This window comes from Mercenaria mercenaria, chromosome 17 (genome assembly GCF_021730395.1).
Source record: "Mercenaria mercenaria strain notata chromosome 17, MADL_Memer_1, whole genome shotgun sequence".
NCBI classification, from domain to species: Eukaryota; Metazoa; Mollusca; class Bivalvia; order Venerida; family Veneridae; genus Mercenaria; species Mercenaria mercenaria.
This window is the reverse complement of record NC_069377.1, coordinates 71806051-71826834: the sequence shown is the minus strand read 5'-3', so window position 1 is coordinate 71826834 and position 20784 is coordinate 71806051. Positions and strand designations below refer to the sequence as shown.

The 20784-nt window shown below is 37.3% G+C and overlaps 1 protein-coding gene across 4 annotated transcripts in view; it reads left to right on the top strand.

The window, feature by feature from the left end:
- Positions 1-13214, top strand: part of LOC123536632 (uncharacterized) — a 39508-nt gene extending 26294 nt beyond the window's left edge. For all 4 annotated transcript variants that reach the window (XM_053528587.1, XM_053528588.1, XM_045319961.2 and 1 more), the window contains one exon: positions 8538-13214. In XM_053528587.1, coding sequence (XP_053384562.1) covers positions 8538-10777 — 2240 coding nt within the window. In that variant the 3' untranslated portion in view covers positions 10778-13214. The remainder of the gene's footprint in view (positions 1-8537) is intronic.
- The last annotated feature ends 7570 nt before the right edge of the window (positions 13215-20784 follow it).

Below are 20784 nucleotides of genomic sequence, written 5' to 3'. Positions count from 1 at the left end.
TGTGCACACCTAATCTCCCGAACCGTTGCACACAATTTAATGAAACTTCACACAAGTGATCAGTACCATCCTTACTTGTGCATGGTGCATGGTAGGTTCTTTCAGAAAAATATAGACTTTGTTTTTTGTTACTTTACTATATTCATAGAGTCTTTATACATACAGTCCACTTTATTATGCAAGCTTGTGTGCGTCAAATTGCAATGTACTTTGTCAGTGCGTGAAGGGGGTACGTTCATCACCTTCAGTGATAGTCTAGTTTCTTGGTGCTGTTACTTTTGCAGAGGCATATAGTTTGTTAGGTTACCTTTTAAGCTCAGCTGTGCACAGATTATATTGTGAGCTTTTAGAACTGTCGGGTGTCCACCTTCCATCAGTCCATCAACAATTCCTTAAAGAACATATCTTAAACTATCAAGCCAATTTCAACCAAATTCCACAGGAATGTTCCCTAGCTTGTCCTTTTTAGCTCACCTGTCACAAAGTGACAAGGTGAGCTTTTGTGATCGCGCGGCGTCCGGCGTCTGTCCGTCGGTCTGTCCGTGCGTGCGTAAACTTTTGCTTGTGACCACTCTAGAGGTCACATTTTTATGGGATCTTTATGAAAGTTGGTCAGAATGTTCACCTTGATGATATCTAGGTCAAGTTCGAAACTGGGTCACGTGCGGTCAAAAACTAGGTCAGTAGGTCTAAAAATAGAAAAACCTTGTGACCTCTCTAGAGGCAATATTTTTCACAAAATCTTCATGAATATTGGTCAGAATGTTCAACTTGATGATATCTAGGTCAAGTTCGAAACTGGGTCACATGCCATCAAAAACTAGGTCAGTAGGTCAAATAATAGAAAAACCTTGTGACCTCTCTAAAGGCCATATTTTTCATGGGATCTGTATGAAAATTGGTCTGAATGTTCATCTTGATGATATCTAGGTCAAGTTCGAAACTGGGTCATGTGCGGTCAAAAACTAGGTCAGTAGGTCTAAAAATAGAAAAACCTTGTGACCTCGCTAGAGTCCATACTTGTGAATGGATCTTCATAAAAATTGGTCAGAATGTTCATCTTGGTGATATCTAGGTCAAGTTCGAAAGTGGGTCACGTGTCTTCAAAAAGTAGGTCAGTAGGTCAAATAATGAAAAAACCTTGTGACCTCTCTAGAGGTCATATTTTTTAAGGGATCTGTATGAAAGTTGGTCTGAATGTTTGTCTTGATGATATATAGGTCAGGTTTGAAACTGGGTCAACTACCATCAAAAACTAGGTCAGTAGGTCTTAAAATAGAAAAACCTTGTGACCTCTCTAGAGGCCATACCCTTGAATGGAACTTCATGAAAATTGGTCAGAATGTTCACCTTGATGATATCTAGGTCAAGTTTGAAACTGGGTCATGTGCCTTCAAAAACTAGGTCAGTAGGTCAAATAATAAAAAAAAACCTTGTGACCTCTCTAGAGGCCATATTTTTCATGGGATCTGTATGAAAGTTGGTCTGAATGTTCATCTTGATGATATCTAGGTCAAGTTCGAAACTGGGTCAACTGCGGTTAAAAACTAGGTCAGTAGGTCTAAAAATAGAAAAACCTTGTGACCTCTCTAGAGGCCATACTTTTCATGGGATCTGTATGAAAATTGGTCTGAATGTTCATCTTGATGATATCTAGGTCAAGTTTGAAACTGGGTCAACTACCATCAAAAACTAGGTCAGTAGGTCTTAAAATAGAAAAACCTTGTGACCTCTCTAGAGGCCATACCCTTGAATGGAACTTCATGAAAATTGGTCAGAATGTTCATCTTGATGATATCTAGGTCAAGTTTGAAACTGGGTCATGTGCCTTCAAAAACTAGGTCAGTAGGTCAAATAATAAAAAAAAACCTTGTGACCTCTCTAGAGGCCATACTTTTCATGGGATCTGTATGAAAGTTGGTCTGAATGTTCATCTTGATGATATCTAGGTCAAGTTCGAAACTGGGTCAACTGCGGTTAAAAACTAGGTCAGTAGGTCTAAAAATAGAAAAACCTTGTGACCTCTCTAGAGGCCATACTTTTCATGGGATCTGTATGAAAATTGGTCTGAATGTTCATCTTGATGATATCTAGGTCAAGTTTGAAACTGGGTCAACTGTGGTCAAAAACTAGGTCAGTAGGTCTAAAATTTGAAAAATCTTTTGACCTCCCTAGAGGCCATATTTTTCAATGGATCTTCATGAAAATTAGTCAGAATTTTTATTTAGATGATATCTAGGTCAAGTTCAAAACTGGGTCGCATGAGCTCAAAAACAAGGTCACTTTGTCAAATAATAGAAAAAACAACGTCATACTCAAAACTGGGTCATGTGGGAACAGGTGAGCGATTCAGGACCATCATGGTCCTCTTGTATTATTATTTCCCCCCACTGGGGGAGACATATTGTTTTTGCCCTGTCCATCCTTCCATATGTCCTTCCGTCACACTTCATTTCTGATCAATAACTGGAAAACCATTTGACCTAGAACCTTTAAACTTCATAGGGCAGCAGGGCTTATGGAGTAGACGACCCCTATTGTTTTTGGGGTCACTACATCAAAGGTCAAGGTCACAGGGGCCAGAACGTGATAAACCATTTCAGATCAGTAACTTGAGAACCACTTGACTCAGAATGTTGAAACTTCATAGGTTGATTGGACATCCAGAGTAGATGACCCCTTTTGATTTTGGGGTCGCTCTATTAAAGGTCAGGTCACAGGGGCCTGAACATGGAAAACCATTTCCGATCAATATCTTGAGAACCACTTGACCCAGAGTGTTGAAACTTCATAGGATGATTGGACATGCAGAGTAGATGACCCGTATTGATTTATGGGCCACTCTATTAAAGGTCAAGATCACAGCGGACAGAACATGGAAATCAATTTCTGGTCAGTAACTTGAGAACCTTTTGACATAGAACCTTCAAACTTCATAGGTTGATAGGACTTAAAGACTAGATGACCCCTGTCGTTTTTTAGGTCACTCCATCAAAGGTCAAGGTCACAGGGGCCATCCTTTTATCACCTCATTTTTGACAATAACGAGAACCATTTGACCTACAGCCTTCAAACTTCAAAGGGTGATAGGGCTTACAGAGAAGATGACTCCTATTATTTTTGTAATTACTAGATCAAAGGTTAAGGTCACAGGGGCATGAACATGGAAAACCGTTTATGATCAGTAACTTCAGAAACAATTGACCCAGAATGTTGAAACATCATAGGATGATCGGACATGTAGGGTAGATACCCCCATTGATTTTTGAATCACTTGATCAAGAGTCAAGATCACAGGGACCAGAACATGGAAAACGGTTTCTGATCAATAACTTGGTAACCATTTGACCCGGAACCTTCAAACTTCATAGAATGATAGGACTTAAAGAGTAGATGACACTTACCATTTTTGGGGTCACTTGATATAAGGTCAAGGTCACAGGGGCCTGAACATAGAAAACTCTTTCCAATCAATAACTTGAGAACCACTTGACCCAGAATGTTGAAACTTAGTGGGATGATTGGACATGCCATGTAGATGATCCCTATTGCAGCCAACCATCAGTGTCTCTTTGACTTCGCTCCTGTCCTCTATTGACTGCTTGCCTATATGACTATGCATTGGGAGAGACATGCGCTTTTCTACAAAAGCATCTTCTAGTTATTATTACACCAGATTTATATAACCCTCTTTTCATGATAAACACGTTCAAAGGCACCTTTACATATAGCAAACGCAGCCACATAGGGCGCGAAGTTCATCCTCTACTATTACAAACACAGCGATCTGACCAGAGGGACAGAGTGAGATAAAGCCCCCAGAACAGATAGGGAGAAATCATTTTTAGATACAGGCCTGTCTGGCTAACTTAGCCTAGCTCTTTGTGAATAGACAGTCTGGTTCTTTAACGTGCCCGGTGTATAGCACCGATACTTGTCATAAATGTTCACCATAATAAGATGACGTGTCATGCGCAAGACCATGTCCCCTAGCTCCAAGGTCAAGGTCACACTTAGAGGTCAAAGGTTAACAGGGTCTGTTCGTGTCCGGTCCATGACTCTGCCATGCATGAGGAGATTTTGAAATTACTTGGCATTAATGTTTACCATAATGAGACCATGTGTCATGCACAAGACCCAGACCCCTAGCTTCAAGGTCTAGGTCTGACTTAGAAGTCAAAAGTTAACAGGGTCTGTTTCTTGTCTTGTTCATAACTCTGCCATTCATCAAGGGATTTTGAAATTACTTGTCATAAATGTCCCCCATAATGAGACGAATTGTCATGCGCAAGATCAAGACCCCTAGCTCTTAAGGTCAAGGTCAGACTTAGAGGTTAAAGGTTAACATGGTCTGTTTGTGTCCGGTCCATAATTCTGCCTTCGATGTAGGGATTTTAAAATTATTCAGCATAAATGCTTGGGGTATTTGTCACTAATAGTGACAGCTCTTGTTCAAACTTGCATTTGTAATGAATTTCAGCTGAATATATAGTTGTTAATGCAAATCTTTAACAAATATAATACAAAAGGTCTTATAATTATATAATTACAGTCGAACTTTGATGGCTCGAACTCGAGGGTCCCGTTGAAATAAGTTCGAGTTTTACGTTGTTCGAGCCATCCAAATGGCGGCCATTTTGAATTTGGGAATTCGAGGGCATGATGTGTTACAAACTTTACATCGTAATATATTGTCATATTGTACCTACATGTGTGCATGATACGATGATTTGTAAAAACAAACGCTGAAATAGTCTTTATTATTTTTCAAACATGACATAGATACGGAAAAAAACCATAGATAAAACACTAATATATAATCATAAGAATTTGGTAAAGACAGCATCAAATAAGAAGACATGAATAGCAAACCTTTATAAATCATAGTCCAGTGCAAATATTTTCAAATATAAACACGTTAAAATGCAAACAATTAATTCACGGACATGTACACAGAAATATTTGAAAACTACTAAATGACATCACATCTAGACATAGGCTATAAATAGACACATGAAATCAACACAACTAATGAGCATACGTCAGTTTCTTCATAATATCAGTGAGTCCTGTACAGTATACATTTTTACAGTTTATTTTTTTTAATAAATCCTTGATGGAGGACTCAACCGCCGAACGTTTGTTGAACTCTAATTTGCAGAGAGATTTGTACATAGTTCTAACACATGAGATTGAGTTTTTCACATTTCATGATGGCGTTATATATTTTGTTTCCAAAGTTTTTTGATTTTATTTTCGTTTTGTTCCTTGCTTTCCAGTAGCCGACTTAGCTATCCCCCCGTTTCCGGGTCCTTTACTAAGTAATTCAGACATGCTAAAGCAGTATGAAAGTTTACATCGAATCTCCCGTTTTTATGCAGAAAAAATAAAGACAGACATTGCTCAATTATTTTAAATAATTCTATTCGTATTAATCAAAGCCCATTAAAGCATTGCAGTGAACGAAAGTCCCTTTGTTTGTCGTATACCGACGCTAATTACATAAGCGTGTGAAAATTACGCACGCGCCGGTAAAAGGGAAAGTTTGGCGAATGTCAGGCAGAGGTGTGAAAAACTTTGTAAACACAAGCCATTCCGACGACAAATTGGCTGTTCGACTGAGTAGGTGTAATTATCACTGTAATTGAGCCGAAGAGACCACCAAATGAGTTCGAATTTTCGAAGTTTGAGCGATCCGAGGTAGAACTATATAGAATAAAGAAGGAATAAATTCGGGATCGGGCGAAGAATTCGAGCGATCCCGGGTGTTCGAAAGATCCGAGTTCGAGCCATTGAAGTACAATTGTACTTAAATTATGTTTATAAACATCATACTTATGCTAGAATAACACTATCCTGGTTGGGCAACAGAATAGGAAAATCAATTTTACCACACCAGCAAAGATCTAGCTTGTATTACCAGTAAGAATTAAGGGTAAATGACCAGATGTTAAAGCTTGGTTTATATTCATTTCTGATTAACCACCTTTAAGAAAAACATAGCTGGCTGGAGTCTGGGCATGTTTTCCATATATAACTATTGCGGACACTTGTAATCTTTCTGTCAGAAAGTTGTTTCCTGACTTTTCAGTTATTTTATAGAAATGTTCCTTAAATGATCCTCTGCCAAATCTCTTGAGATAGTCCACTACATGAGAAAACATGGTGACAGGGGAGAGGGATAGATTTTCCTGATATGGCTGTAGTGGAAACTTGAGAATCTTCTTCTCAGAAATAGCAAGGCACATTTCAAAATAATTTTACTGAAATGTTCGTTTTGTGACACTCAACCTTATTTGTTTAGATCATTCCTTTTTCTAAAACATCATGACTGCCAGGGGACTGGGCAGATTTTCTTTATACAGCTATAGTGGAAACTATGAGCCTGTCATCACTGTCCTTCTGCCCACACTTTTCTTCAGTCAGTATTTCCTCTGAAATCATTCCATGAAAGTTGATGTAACTTGGCCTGGACGTTCCTTGCATGGTCCTCTACCAAAGTTGTTTAACAAATTTAATTATATGCAGACTTCTAATAGACATCTTCTCAAAATAACTTGACAGAAATATTCCTCTACCAAGATTGTTCGAACTATTCCAGTTTGTTGAAAAACATGACTGCTGGAGGGCATGGTCACTTTTCCCTATATGTATATAGAGGAAACTGCATGCCTGATTACATAATAATTTAACAGAAATGTTCGTTGTTTGACCCACAACAAAGAGTTTTACCAATTCGTCAAAAAATGTGGCTGCCATGGGGCATGGTCATTTTTCCCTGTATGTATATAATGGAAACTTAGAAACTGCTAGACCAATTTTGAAATAATCACCAAACATGGTCTGGAGCATCCTATGTGCAATATGTTCTACCATTGAAGAAGACTAGTCACCTTGTGACTTTTTTGGTTTAACCAAATATGGTGTAATCTCTGATTGTGTTTGAACATTTCACAAATTTGTTTTATAGCAATATATCAGGGTTTCCTCTTGGTCAATTTCACTTTGCGCCAACAAATTCGCCAATCAGGAAAAGTTTGCGCCAGTGGCTCTCAAGTTGGAGCCAATAGTCTGTGATGGGCGACATACCATTTTCTTTTTCAATCTCTTTTTCATTTGATTCTTTACAGTAACCATACAATTTGCTCTTGAACCAGTCTATCCTAATATCACATTGAATCAAAAATAGTTTTTAAACTTCTCAACCATTTTCAAGAACATTTTCTAAACAAAGTAATTGCTCAATCTATAAAATTACCCCTTTATATAGCTTTCCATTTTTAATTATCTCCCTTTAAGGGTCATTTTCACTAAATAGAAGTTTTTAAAACATGAATATTTAACCTATTATCACATTAAATCAAAAATAGTTTTTAATCTTCTCAACCATTTTCAAGAACATTTTCTAAACAAAAGTAATTTCTCAATCTATAAAATTATCCCTTTGCCATTTTTAATTATCTCCCTTAAATGGTCATTTTCACTAAATAGATATTTTTAAAACATGAATATTTGTCTCTTTATTCTTTTAACTTTTTATTTCAAAATTTATTTAGGTCATTTATCAAAAACAATGTTGTTTTATATTATTTTATAACTTTTGAAAAGCTTTTTAAAATGCTTACGTTTCATAACTAAATTTCTATTTCCTTTCATACATAATAATGTTAGCGAAAATACCACCTACAGGTATTATTAGCACTTTGTTTTGAAGCTCTGGGGTTGAGCTTTTAAAATTATCCCCGTGTATCAATGCTTAACGTTGGGCACATCAAAGAACCAAAAGAACTGCTTTAGTTCATTTGTATCTCAAAATTTCTTCGACTGAAATTATAGGACCGCGACTGAAATTTACGAACGCTTAGATAGATTTATTTAACAATGCTTGTGCAAAATTATCTATTTACGATTTGAGAATATGTGTATCTTTTGATCGCGCTTTGACGTGTGATTATTTCCGGCATTTTCTCGGTCTCGATTACTTCGGCGAATCGGATTGTCATTAAAATAACCTGTAAATTTATCTTGTGTTTTTTGCATCATAAAAAAGGTGGTGCATTAGACGAAGCACGCAGCTAATATTTCGTTTCATTTGCTTTCGTGTAAGTAGGCGGGGCTAAATTTGGCGAATTAGATTGACTGATAATCGAATTAGATTGACTGATAATAGTTCTTGCGTGGAGGAACGCTCTAGTGACTCGGCGAAGTTTTAATTTATGCCCCGAGGTGTAAATCGATATTGACACGTTGTGTATTGTCTTCTTGTAGTGTTAAATATCGGATAATCCGTTATTGCGTCCTTGAGAAAGATCAGAAGATCAGATCGACGATTATCTTGTAGGCGCCAATGAAATTCGCCAATTGAAGATTTTTAGCGCCAGAATTTACATTTTGTCGCATTTGGCGCCATTGGCGACCGACAGCGGGAGCCCTGTAAATAGTAAATTTTGACTCCATTTTGTGCAATAGTTACTAAACCAACAACACTGAAAGTTGTATTTTCTGAAAAAGTATATACAGTTATGTTGTTTTTGTAGATGCAGTTAGACGTCTTGTATCAGTTGTACACTCGACTCCAAGCTCTGACATGGAACAAGATGAGGACGATAATGTTGGAAATTCCGGTGATTTTGAAGGTAAGACGGATGATGCAACAGATGGATATAAAGCCAAGAACAACCAGAAAAGGAAAGGGCATGAAGACATGACGTCAGTATTAAATACATATGGAGACTGTCCAGAAAATAAGAAAAGGAAATCTCAAGGTACTATCAGTCTAGATGATCGAGAAAAAACAAAGAAAGCTGCAGAAGAATCTCCTAGTCAGTTGGTGAATGAGACACAAAAACCAATTTCCAAGAGTAGCTCAGGCATGTTGAAAGAATTCTCATCTGCAATGAAAAAATCTTCTGAAAAGGACTTTGCTGATATCACTATGACAGGTACTATCTGGGATTTTGGAGGGCAGTTCATATTCTATTCCACCCATCAGTTATTCCATTCAAGGCAAGCAATATACCTGCTTGTCTTTGACTTGTCAAAAGGACTGGATGCTAGCATCAAAGATACTGACTTTCCAAACCAGAAAGATGAGAAAACACAGAAAGATTACATAAAATTTTGGATAAATTCAGTTCACTGTTTTGTTGGGTCTGAGAATGGAGAAGAGCCACAGATCATACTTGTTGGCACTCATGTAGATAAAGTTGACCCTGATCAAGACGTAGATGAGTGTTTCGATAGTATCAGGAAACTTTTTGAAGACAGTAAGTTATTTAATCATATATATCCACAACACTTCGCCATATCGAACATTGAACCTGATTCTAAAGAAGTACTAAAACTGAAAAATATTATCACAGAGTTGGGGAAAGATATGTCAGAAAAGAAGAGTCCAATACCTGCTCGATGGATTCCATTGGAAAAGTCGCTGAAGGAAAAACAGCAAAAAATTACAACCTTTGAAAATGTCTGGAGCGTTAACAATGAGAATGAATTTCCAGTGAAGGATAAAGACGAAATAAAATTATTCTTACAATTTCACCATACAAGAGGAAGGTTCTGTTATTTTGATGATGGCGAACTGTCGCAGCATGTGGTCCTAAATCCACAGTATCTCATTGATGCATTCAGATGTATAGTGACTTCAAAGAAATTTTGCAGGGTTAAACGAAGCTTGAGGAATTCCTGGAATAGCCTTTGTGAAGATGCTATACTTCTGCCAGATCTCATTGAGGTGGTATGGGGTAAGGATTCTGAGGAACACTATCTAGAGCACAAAGAGATTTTACTGGCATTTCTCAAACGGCATGGAATAATATCTGAAGTACAAAGATACAGTGAAACAGAGAATGAATTAAGAACACCAGAACCACTTGGTTACTATATTGTTCCAAGTTTGCTCAAGACAAGGAGGTCAGCTCGACTTGTGTCATGCTTTATTGATGAAAAGCAAAAGACAGAGGCGTCACTAGTGTATAGATTTGAGTATGACAGTATCGTTCAGACAATCTATCAAAGAGTAACAGCAGCAGCCCTTGCTAAATGGCCGCCTATTGAGTTTGATAGACAAAAATTATTATATGAAAACTTGAGTGTATTTGAACTTGTGCTGGATCATGCTGGAATGATCTTTTACAATGAAGATAAACTTGAACTATTAGTTATCAACTTAACTCCACCAGAAAACATTTCAAAAGTGGTATGCGATTCATTTCGCTGCTTTTTCGAAGCTGTTGTTTCAGTTGAATTTCAAAAGCTTCGAGCAAGTGATTCAAATACAAATGAGAGGAAATTGTACACAAACTTGCTGCGGTGTTTTCACCGTACTCATGGGATGTATGGCAGTAATAATTTGCATGATATGAAGAGGGTCCAGCAAGGAGGCCGACCAAAGGTACGTTGTCCAGACAATTTAACTCATTGTCTGAATGTTACAGATGTTATGAATGAATGGTTTAATGATGAAATTGATGCAGAAACTGTTCCAAAAAGAACATTATCAGATAAAGAATGTAGTACATTGGCAACAGCAATTGGAAAAGGATGGGAACTTTTGGCATATCAGTTAGGGTTCAGTAAGGTTCAAGTAGATCATATAAGATCCGATTTTACCAGGACAGCAATCAGAGTCTTTGAAGTGCTTACAGACTGGTGTCAGGAACATGGTGAGGAAGCCACTCTTGATGTTTTGGTTGCAGCAATACGTAAAATTCCTAAGAAACATTTAAAGGTTGATATGGATAAACTTAAAAAAATTATTCATGGAATTGGTTAAGAAGTGATTTAGGTTTATGCCAGATATGAAACAACTGCAAGTTTAAATTGGGAAGACACTGCTTGTAACTTGCAGACATTGGTAAGGTGTTGGAGTTACATTACAACTAAAATATAAAATTGTTTAGTTTGTATTTGACATAGGATAAGGTATAGAGCATTATATAGAATTTTTCATCTGCAATATCCATTATTGTCAGTTTTTATTTTGAGAAATTCTGAGACCTTAAAACTTAGTGTACACATATCTCCAGCTTTGCAGGAACCCTTGTTATTGACCCCAGTCACATTGTGTTTGTAAGAAAAGGAACTTTTCTACCCATATCCTAAAGAATAGATGTAGAAAAAAATGACCTTTACTACCTTCTTAGGTAAAATTTTATTGTGCCAAACATTAGCATAGAGACTTTTTCATAAAGTAAGTGTATGGTTGGATTGAGGTAGGGGTGAGATGTTAAAGTTTTTGGCTCACCTGAGCATAAGGGCTCAAGGTAAGCTATTGTAACTGGTCATTGTCCGGCGTTGTTCGTCAGCATTTGCCTTGTTAACACTCTAGAGGCCACAGTTGTGACCCAACAATTTATGAAACTTGGTCAGAATGTTTGTCTAGGTGATTTCTAGGTCAAGTTCAAAACTGTTTAATGTTGATTCAAAAACTAGGTCAGTTGGCTAGATCAAAGGAAAATCTTGTTAACACTCTAGAATACACAGTTTAAGTTTGAAATTCATGAGAATTGGTCAGACTGTTTTTCTTGATGACCTTTAGGTCGAGTTTGAATCTGGGTAATGTGAGATCAAAAGCTAGGTCACCTGGTCAAACCAAAGGAAAAGCTTGTTAACACTCTAGAGGCCACAGTTGTGACTGCCTAATATTTATGAAACTTGGACAATGTTTGTCTTTATAATCTCTCTAAGTCAAGTTTGAAACTAGGCAATGTGGGCTCAAAAACTAGGTCAGTAGGCTAGATCAAGGGTGACCGGTCAAATCAAAGGAAAAGCTTATTAACATGCTAGAGGCCATGTTTATGACCCTATCTTCATGAAACTTGGTCAGAGTGTTTATCTTGCTGATTTGTAGCTAGAGTTTGAATCTGGGTCATGTGGGGTCAAAAACTAGGTCACTAGGCCAGATCAAAGTGAAAACTTGTTAACACTCTAGAGACCACATTTAAAGTTTGAAACTCATGCGAATTGGTCGGAATGTTTATCTTGATAAAATCTAGGTCAAGTTTGAAGATGGGTCATCTGGGATCAAAACCTAGGTCACCCGGTCAAGTCAAAGAACCAAAGCGCTGATGGTGGCTGCTAATCAATGTGTAAAATATTACAGAAGAACTTTTTTTGTGGGGGGGGGTGCAAAATATTCAGCTTTGGTTCCAAAATTAATCCTTTTTTTCATTGCCAATCATTGTTTACATACACACATTCTGTCTGTAACAAATAGTTTTGATCCTTTTTGATCATTTGTGACAAAAACAACAACTTAATTTATTTTACTGTAAATAAATAATATAAGCTTTTTCTACAAACCATTCAGCTTTTAAGATTTTCATGAAATTTTTGTTGAAGAAAACAGCACAAAACATGCACCACATATGCACCTCAGAATTTCAGTTCTGCAGCCAGTGTATTTAAGGGGCGCATTAATTATCACTCCATCTGTTATACTCAAAAGTCCAGCAGGGTTCGCAAAAATGTTGGACATTTAAGTCAGACAAACTTGCAACTTTAGTCAGATCATGAAAAAAATCGAAAATTAAATTATGTAACTTGCGAAACGAAACCGTTTTAATTTTTATACATATTTGTATCAATCCAGATATTTTGAGCCGCACCATGAGAAATCCAACATAGTGCGTTTGTGACCAGCATGGGTCCAGACCAGCCTGTGCATCCGTGCAGTCTGGTCAGGATCCATGCTGTTCGCTTTCAAAGCCTGTTGCAACTAGAGAAACCGTTAACGAACAGCATGGATCCTGACCAGACTGTGCGGATCCGCAGGTCCGTGCTGGTCACAAATGCACTTAGTTGTTGGTTTACTCTTGGCGCAATTGAAGTGAGCAGAATCTATCTTAAAACAATTCAGTTTTTAAGTTGGTCAAATCTGTTATCCGATGGCTTGATACAGTCTCAAAAAGGCGAGTATTAATATCATCGCTGCGCCCGTTGATAATTCGTGTTTTGTTAGACGAAATTGTACTGAATACATGTGTATCTGTGCATTAATATAGTATCTTATGTTGTACATTTGCTGAAGGAAGATTATCTGTGAAGGAATATTATTTAAAAAACATACATGTCTTTGATTCTCATGGCAGGTCACATTGCAAACAATATTGAATTAATTTTAACTGAATATTCTTTTGTTTTGTTCACTCTCGTATTGCATAGCATGTTTAATTATATTTTGTTCTTAATTAATATAACGATGAACTGTACATGTTCAAGTTTTATCAATAAATTACTGTCCTGTTCTGTTCCGTTCATAAATCATCTTACTAAATCAGTGCGCTAATTAGTGTTAATTGGCAGTAGCAACGCCTGAGGAAATCCGTATCACTGCTGATTATCGATTTTCTATAAATAGCCTAATTAACATGTGGTCATATTTTCCAGTGTTTGAAACGACAACCAGACAATACTGTCTAAAATTCGGTAACATTAGATCACTAGGGTTGCATTAATATAATATCTTATAATTTGATAGCTTATGATTGACGAACATTTAAGTTTATTATGACATACTTGAAAATTGTTACAACTTGCTGGAAAAGCTATGGTAGGTACAAACTGGTATTGTCTGTGGACCGGAAATTCCGTTTCTATTTTTAGCCGTGGATTATCTGTATATGTATATAATCTGTAGATTATTGCTATTAGAAGTCATCGTTCTGTATCAAATACAGTCTTATATTTTGGGAGTTATACATGTGATCATGCATGACAATGTGGTTAGGAAACATGTTTGAATTGTCAGTCTGGATTCCCGGCTAGGTTTCTACCTTTTCTACGTTATAAGCTGCGTGACCTCTAGGGAGCTAATCATCGCTCAGTTCAGGTGACATGAGGTCAACGCTTATTCACGTGATCACAAATTTGCATATTTGTATTCATACACGTGGTTGTTTTAATTAAAAACGTTGGCTTCAGTTTGTATTGATTTTAGTTGCCGAATTTACATTAAAAATGGTATTAAGGCATATATTGTAGCATTGCATATTCTGCACGTTGTGTAGATAATTATTTCCCTGGAAAGCCTGGAACTATTTTTGGTTGTATTGTTAGGATGGTCTTAAGAACTGACAAGATTTCTCAAACAGAGTATTCTTTTTAACACTGGTGGCAGCAGCCACCAAAAACTGTATGTGTGCAATTTGGGCAGCATTTTTGACTGGATATTCATGAAATTTAATCAGAAGTATTTTTTTTTGTGAAATCTAGGTCAAATTCGGATCTGGGTAATCAGGGGTCAAAAACTAGGTCACCTGGTCAAATCAAAGAAAACCTTGTGTATGCAATAGGGGCTGCATTTTTCATTTGATATGCATGAAACGTGGTCAGAATGTTTGTCTCCATGTAATTTCGGATGGTCACATTGGGTCAAAAACTAGGTCACCAGGTCAAATTAAAGAAAAAGCTTGTTTACACTCTAGGGGCCATATTGTTTATTCTGTCTTCATAAAACTTAGAATGTTTATCATAAAGTCTTAGATGATTTGGAATCTGGGTCATGTGGAGTCAAAAACTAGATCACTAGGTTAAATCAAACAATAAGCTTGTCTACACTCTGGAGGCCACTTTCTTTTTTTTTGCTCCAATCTTCACAAAACTTTGTCAGAATGTTTGTTTTCATGAAGTCTTGGATGAGTTCTAATCAGTGTCATGTTGGGTCAAAAACTAGGTCACTAGGTCAAATTGAAGAAAATACTTGTTTACACTTCAAGAGGTCACATTTTTGCTCCAGTCTTAATGTAAATTGGTCAAAATATTTGTCTCCATGAAATCACTAGGTCAAACTTGTTTACACTGTTTTGGTGTGTTACTCAGGTGAGCGACCTATAGTCATCTTGGCCCTTTTGTTATGTGTTACTGTTTCTAAATATCAGTATTTGAAACCACATGCTGTAAAATCAAGATATATTCAGGAGTGATTAATTTGAACTAATCTGTCTATCTAATTATTTGTGATATAAGTCCTCACCAAAAATCACATTTAGATCATGTTTAACAAGAAAATGTATTGCTGTCTGGCAGATAACCTGGCAATATTTAGATAGACATTTATTTAACCTTTATCATGCAGGACATGAATGATTCTGCCTCTGTGACCAGTTCAGATATGATCAGCCGTTCTTGTCGCCATTCAGTCGGTATCTTTTTGGTATGCACCCCTTTTAACAGGTAATTGTACTGTCCAAATTGAAAGATAGACAAGTTCATTATAGAAATTTAGCAGGAAAAGGGTTAATTATGTCTCCCACCACACAGTGGTGTGGGAGACATTTTGATTTACTCCTGTCTGTGTGTCCTTGTGTATGTCTGTCTGTCTGCCACAAATCTTGTCTGCGCTTTAAGTCGAACAGTTCTCATCCAATCTTCACCAAACTTGAACAAAATGTGTTTGCCAATAAGTCCTCGGCCAAGTTCGATAACTAGCCAAATCGGCCTAGGCACTTTAAAATTATGGCCCTTGAATTACTGAAAATCACTCTGTACACAGATGCCAGTGATATATCTATTGGTGCATGGTTGAGTCAAATGCATAACTATTCAGATGATTAGGCAGTTGTTTGAGACATGCGCTTTTCTCAAAAGCAGCTCTAGTTTTTCCATGTATCTCATATCAACATAGAAATGCATTCTTTTGTAATTTGACAGTATGAAAATTTTGTGTCAGTTCTGGAGCAAAAGAAAAGCCATTTAAATAAAGTGAAATAAAGCCATTACAAAAAATGGATAACATACTAGTGAAATAAGGCTTTGACATCGACATCATTTAATGTCTAGGAGACATTCGTCAAATTGACATATTTTTAACAGTTGAAGAGAGTAGATGTTTCACCAGGAAAAACTAACATGTGATAAAAAGAATATAACATTTGTGACTTTCCACATTGAATTTATTAATCTTGTTGAATAAAATTGATAAAATGCTCGGCACAGCCTCGCATTTTATTATTTTATTCAACTTGTTTAAATTCAGTATGAAAAGGCACTCATGTAATTTCCTCTATTTATTATGTCCCCTTCGAAGAAGGAGGGGTATATTGTTTTGCAGATGTCGGTCCGTCTGTCGGTGTGTACGTAGACCAATCCGTTTCCGGATGATAACTCAAGAAGGCTTGGGCCTAGGATCATGAAAGTTGATAGGAAGGTTGGTCATCATCTGCAGATGACCCCTATTGATTTTGAGATCTGTATGTCAAAGGTCAAGTTCACAGTGACCCTGAACAGTTAAACGGTTTCCGGATGATAACTCAAGAACGCTGGGCCTAGGATCATGAAAGTTGATAGGGAGGTTGGTCATAACCAGCAGATGACCCCTATTGATTTTGAGGTCAGTACGTCAAAGTTCAAGGTCACAGTGACCCGAAACAGTTAAATGGTTTCCGGATGATAACTCAAGATTGCTTGGGCCTAGGATCGTGAAAGTTGATAGGGAGGTTGGTCATGACCAGCAGATGACCCCTATTGATTTTGAGGTCAGTAGGTCAAAGTTCAAGGTCACAGTGACCAGGAACAGTAAAACGAGTTCTAGGCGATAACTCTAAAAAGCTTGGGCCTAGGATCAGGAAAATTGATAGGGAGATTGATCATGACCAGCAGACGACCCCTATTGATTTTGAGGTCATTTGGTCAAAGTTCAAGGTCAGATAGGCCAGGAACAGTTAAAACGGTTTCTGGATGAGAACTTGAGAACGCTTGGACCAAGGGTCATGAAAGATGATAATGAGGTTCATCATGACCAGCAGATGACCCCTATTGATTTTAAGGTCTGTAGGTCAAAGGTCAAGGTTACAGTGGCCCGGAACATTTAAACCGTTTCCAGACAATAACTTGAGAATGCTTGGGCCTAGGATCATGAAACTTGATAGGGAGGTTGGTCATGACCTGTAAATGACCCCTATAGATTTTGAGATCTGTAGGCTAAAGGTCAAGGTCACATTGACCCGGAACAGTTAAACCCTTTCCAGACGATACCTTGAGAACGCTTGGGCCTAGGATCACTAAACTTGATAGGGAAGTTGATCATGACCAGGAGATGACCCCTGTTGATTTTGAGATCAATAGGTCAAAGGTCAATGTCACATTTAACCAGAACAGTAGAACTTCTGTTTACAGTGAGCAAATAATTTGTGCAATTACTGAATGCATCAAGGGAGGCATTTCGTGTTCGACGAGCTCTTGTTGTTTATGTTTTGAACTAACAAAATGCGTAAGGACTGGCTGCACTTTCAGTGTGTTTTGCATCTCTGGATGTAAATTAATTGTGATCAGAACATTAAAGGATATAATGTATCATGCAAGAACAGCAGGTTAGATACTAGTTGGCTAACCCAGGCCATGTAAATATAAATTGTTAAAATTAAGGAATTAATCATGCCTTTATAGTTTTCATTTGTGCTTGAAATAAATTAGTATAGCTTAAATGTATATAAAAGTCTGCCAGTACTTGGTCTTAGTGTTTTGTCATTTTCTGGTACTTTGAGTTATTCTGTATAAAAGAGTTCCACTTTAACCAGTGCTAGGGAATTTCAGGAGTATTATACATGACATTGCATCACAGTCAAACTGAGTCTGTTATTTACATTCTATGCTTCAGGATTTTTGACAGGTTTATAGCTCACTTGAGTCAAAGCTCGTTGTGAGCTTTTGTGACTGCTCATTGTCAGTCGTGCATCATCCATTCGTCAACATTTTCTAAAAAAAATCTTCTTGAAAACTACTGGACAGAGTTACACCAAACTTCACAGGAATGATCCTTGGGTGGCCCCCTTTCAAAATTGTTCAAAGAATTGAACTCCACACAGAACTCTGGTTGCCGGAAAAACTTTTAAAATCTTCTTGTTCAAAACCGCAATGCATAGAGCCTTGATATTTGGCATGTGACATCATCTAATGAAAATTGTTCAAATTTTGAAAAGAGGCCCCTCCAAAGGGGTCCCAAGTTTTACATATACTTACATAGGAAAAATCTTTAAAAAATCTTCTTGTCGGAAAGTTCAAGGCCTAGGCCTTTGATATTTGGTATGTAGCATTGCCTAGTGGATCTCTAACAAGATTGTTCACATTATGCCCTTGGGGTGAATAGAGGCCCTGCCCAGGGGGTCACTTGTTATATAAGTTATATTGGAAAAAATACTTAAAAATATATCAGATCATATTTCCTAGACTGTTAAATAATAATTACCTGATGACCCAAAGTGATCAGGGGTCACCTAACTGTGACCTTGACCTACTTTCTTGTTTTTTTTTAAGATACAGCATTGAAATTTGGATGACATGTACAGTTTTGCACACCGATCTTAAAACTGATTTTCAGTGACCATAAATGTGACCTACTGACCTACTTTGTTAATATTTTAGCATCAGTTTGGCATTTGAAACATGTAGCACATATTACTAAGGAGTGTACGGACAATGTCCAGTAAAATGCAGTATGACACTGCGAGGGACAATGCAGCCAATAAAGTGTTTTGATCTCATTTATGCTCCATCTATGTTGATAATGCAATTCAATGGAATTGAAATACAAGCCCTGCATCTAGTATAAATTTAGAAAACTCGTTTTGAATGTGAATATTGTAAATTGGAATCTTGCACCCAGCATGTATACAGGTGTGTCCAACATGTATATGAATGCATCCGACTTGTATAATAGGGTACCTACGTTATTGTAATAGAAACTGGATCTTAAGATCTTGACTCCAATGCATTTTGCAGGGACCTGGCAAAATATATGCGAGCTTAATACAAAATCCCAGATCTAGCTACTATTATAATGACCCTTTTATTATATACCTCCACATTTTTGTGCCCCCCCCCCCCCATGAGTGGTGGGGGCATATAGATTTGGTCTTGTCCGTCCGTCGGAAGTTCGTGACGCGCCTAGCTCGAAAAGTATTTGATATAAATTGATGAAACCTTGCATGTGTCTTTATCATGATATGAACTTGCGCACCTCCTATTTTTCGTCTGGCTCCACCCCCCTATTTTCAGAGTTATGGCCCCTGAAATAGTCAAAAATGTACATTTTGACCTTGTGACATGCCTAGCTCAAAAAGTATTTGATATAGATTCATGAAACCTTGCATGAGTCTTAATCATGATATGAATTTGCGCACCTCCTATTTTTCATCTGACTCCGCCCTCTATTTTTAGCTCACCTGTTACATAGTGACAAGGTGAGCTTTTGTGATCACGCAGCGTCCGTCCGTCCGTAAACTTTTGCTTGTGACCATTCTAGAGGTCACATTTTTTGTGGGATCTTTATGAAAGTTGGTCAGAATGTTCATCTTGATAATATCTAGGTCAAGTTCGAAACTGGGTCACGTGCCATCAAAAACTAGGTCAGTAGGTCTAAAAATAGAAAAACCTTGTGACCTCTCTAGAGGCCATATATTTCATAAGATCTTCATGAAAATTGGTCAGAATGTTCACCTTGATGATATCTAGGTCAAGTTCGAAACTGGGTCACGTGCCATCAAAAACTAGGTCAGTAGGTCAAATAATAGAAAAACCTTGTGACCTCTCTAAAGGCCATATTTTGCATGGGATCTGTATGAAAGTTAGTCTGAATGTTCACCTTGATGATATCTAGGTCAAGTTCGAAACTGGGTCACGTGCGGTCAAAAACTAGGTCAGTAGGTCTTGAAATAGAAAAACCTTATGACCTCTCTATAGGCCAAATATTTCATGAGATCTTCATGAAAATTGGTCAGAATGTTCACCTTGATGATATCTAGGTCAAGTTCGAAACTGGGTCACGTGCCTTCAAAAACTAGGTCATTAGGTCAAATAATAGAAAAACCTTGTGACCTCTCTAGAGGCCATATTTTTCATGGGATCTGTATGAAAGTTGGTCTGAATGTTCATCTTGATGATATCTAGGTCAAGTTCGAAAGTGGGTCACATGCCTCAAAAACTAGGTCAGTAGGTCAAATAATATAAAAACCTTGTGACCTCTCTAAAGGCCATATTTTTCATGGGATCTGTATGAAAATTGGTCTGAATGTTCATCTTGATGATATCTAGGTCAGTTTCGAAACAGGGTCATGTGCGGTCAAAATCTAGGTCAGTAGGTCTATAAATAGAAGAACCTTGTGACCTCTCTAGAGGCCATACTTGTGAATGGATCTCCATAAAAATTGTTCAGAATGTTCATCTTGATGATATCTAGATTAAGTTCGAAAGTGGCTCACGTGCCATCAAAAAATAGGTCAGTAGGTCAAATAATGAAAAACGTTGTGACCTTTCTAGAGGCCATATTTTTCATGGGATCTGTATGAAAGTTGGTCTGAATGTTTATCTTGATGATATATAGGTCAAGTTTGAAACTGGGTCAACTGCGATCAAAAACTAGGTCAGTAGGTCTTGAAATAGAAAAACCTTGTGACCTCTCTAGAAGCCATACCCTTGAATGGATCTTCATGAAAATTGGTCAGAATATTCTCCTTGATGTAATCTAGGTCAAGTTTGAAACTGGGTCACATGCCTTAAAAAACTAGGTCAGTAGGTCAAATAATAAAAAAAAACATGTGACCTCTCTAGAGGCCATACTTTTCATGGGATCTGTATGAAAGTTGGTCTGAATGTTCATCTTGATGATATCTAGGTCAAGTTTGAAACTGGGTCAACTGTGTTCAAAAACAAGGTCAGTAGGTCTAAAATTATTAAAATCTTTTGACCTCACTAGAGGCCATATTTTTCAATGGATCTTCATGAAAATTGATCTGAATGTTCACCTTGATGATATCTAGGTCAGTTTCGAAACTGGGTCACGTGCGG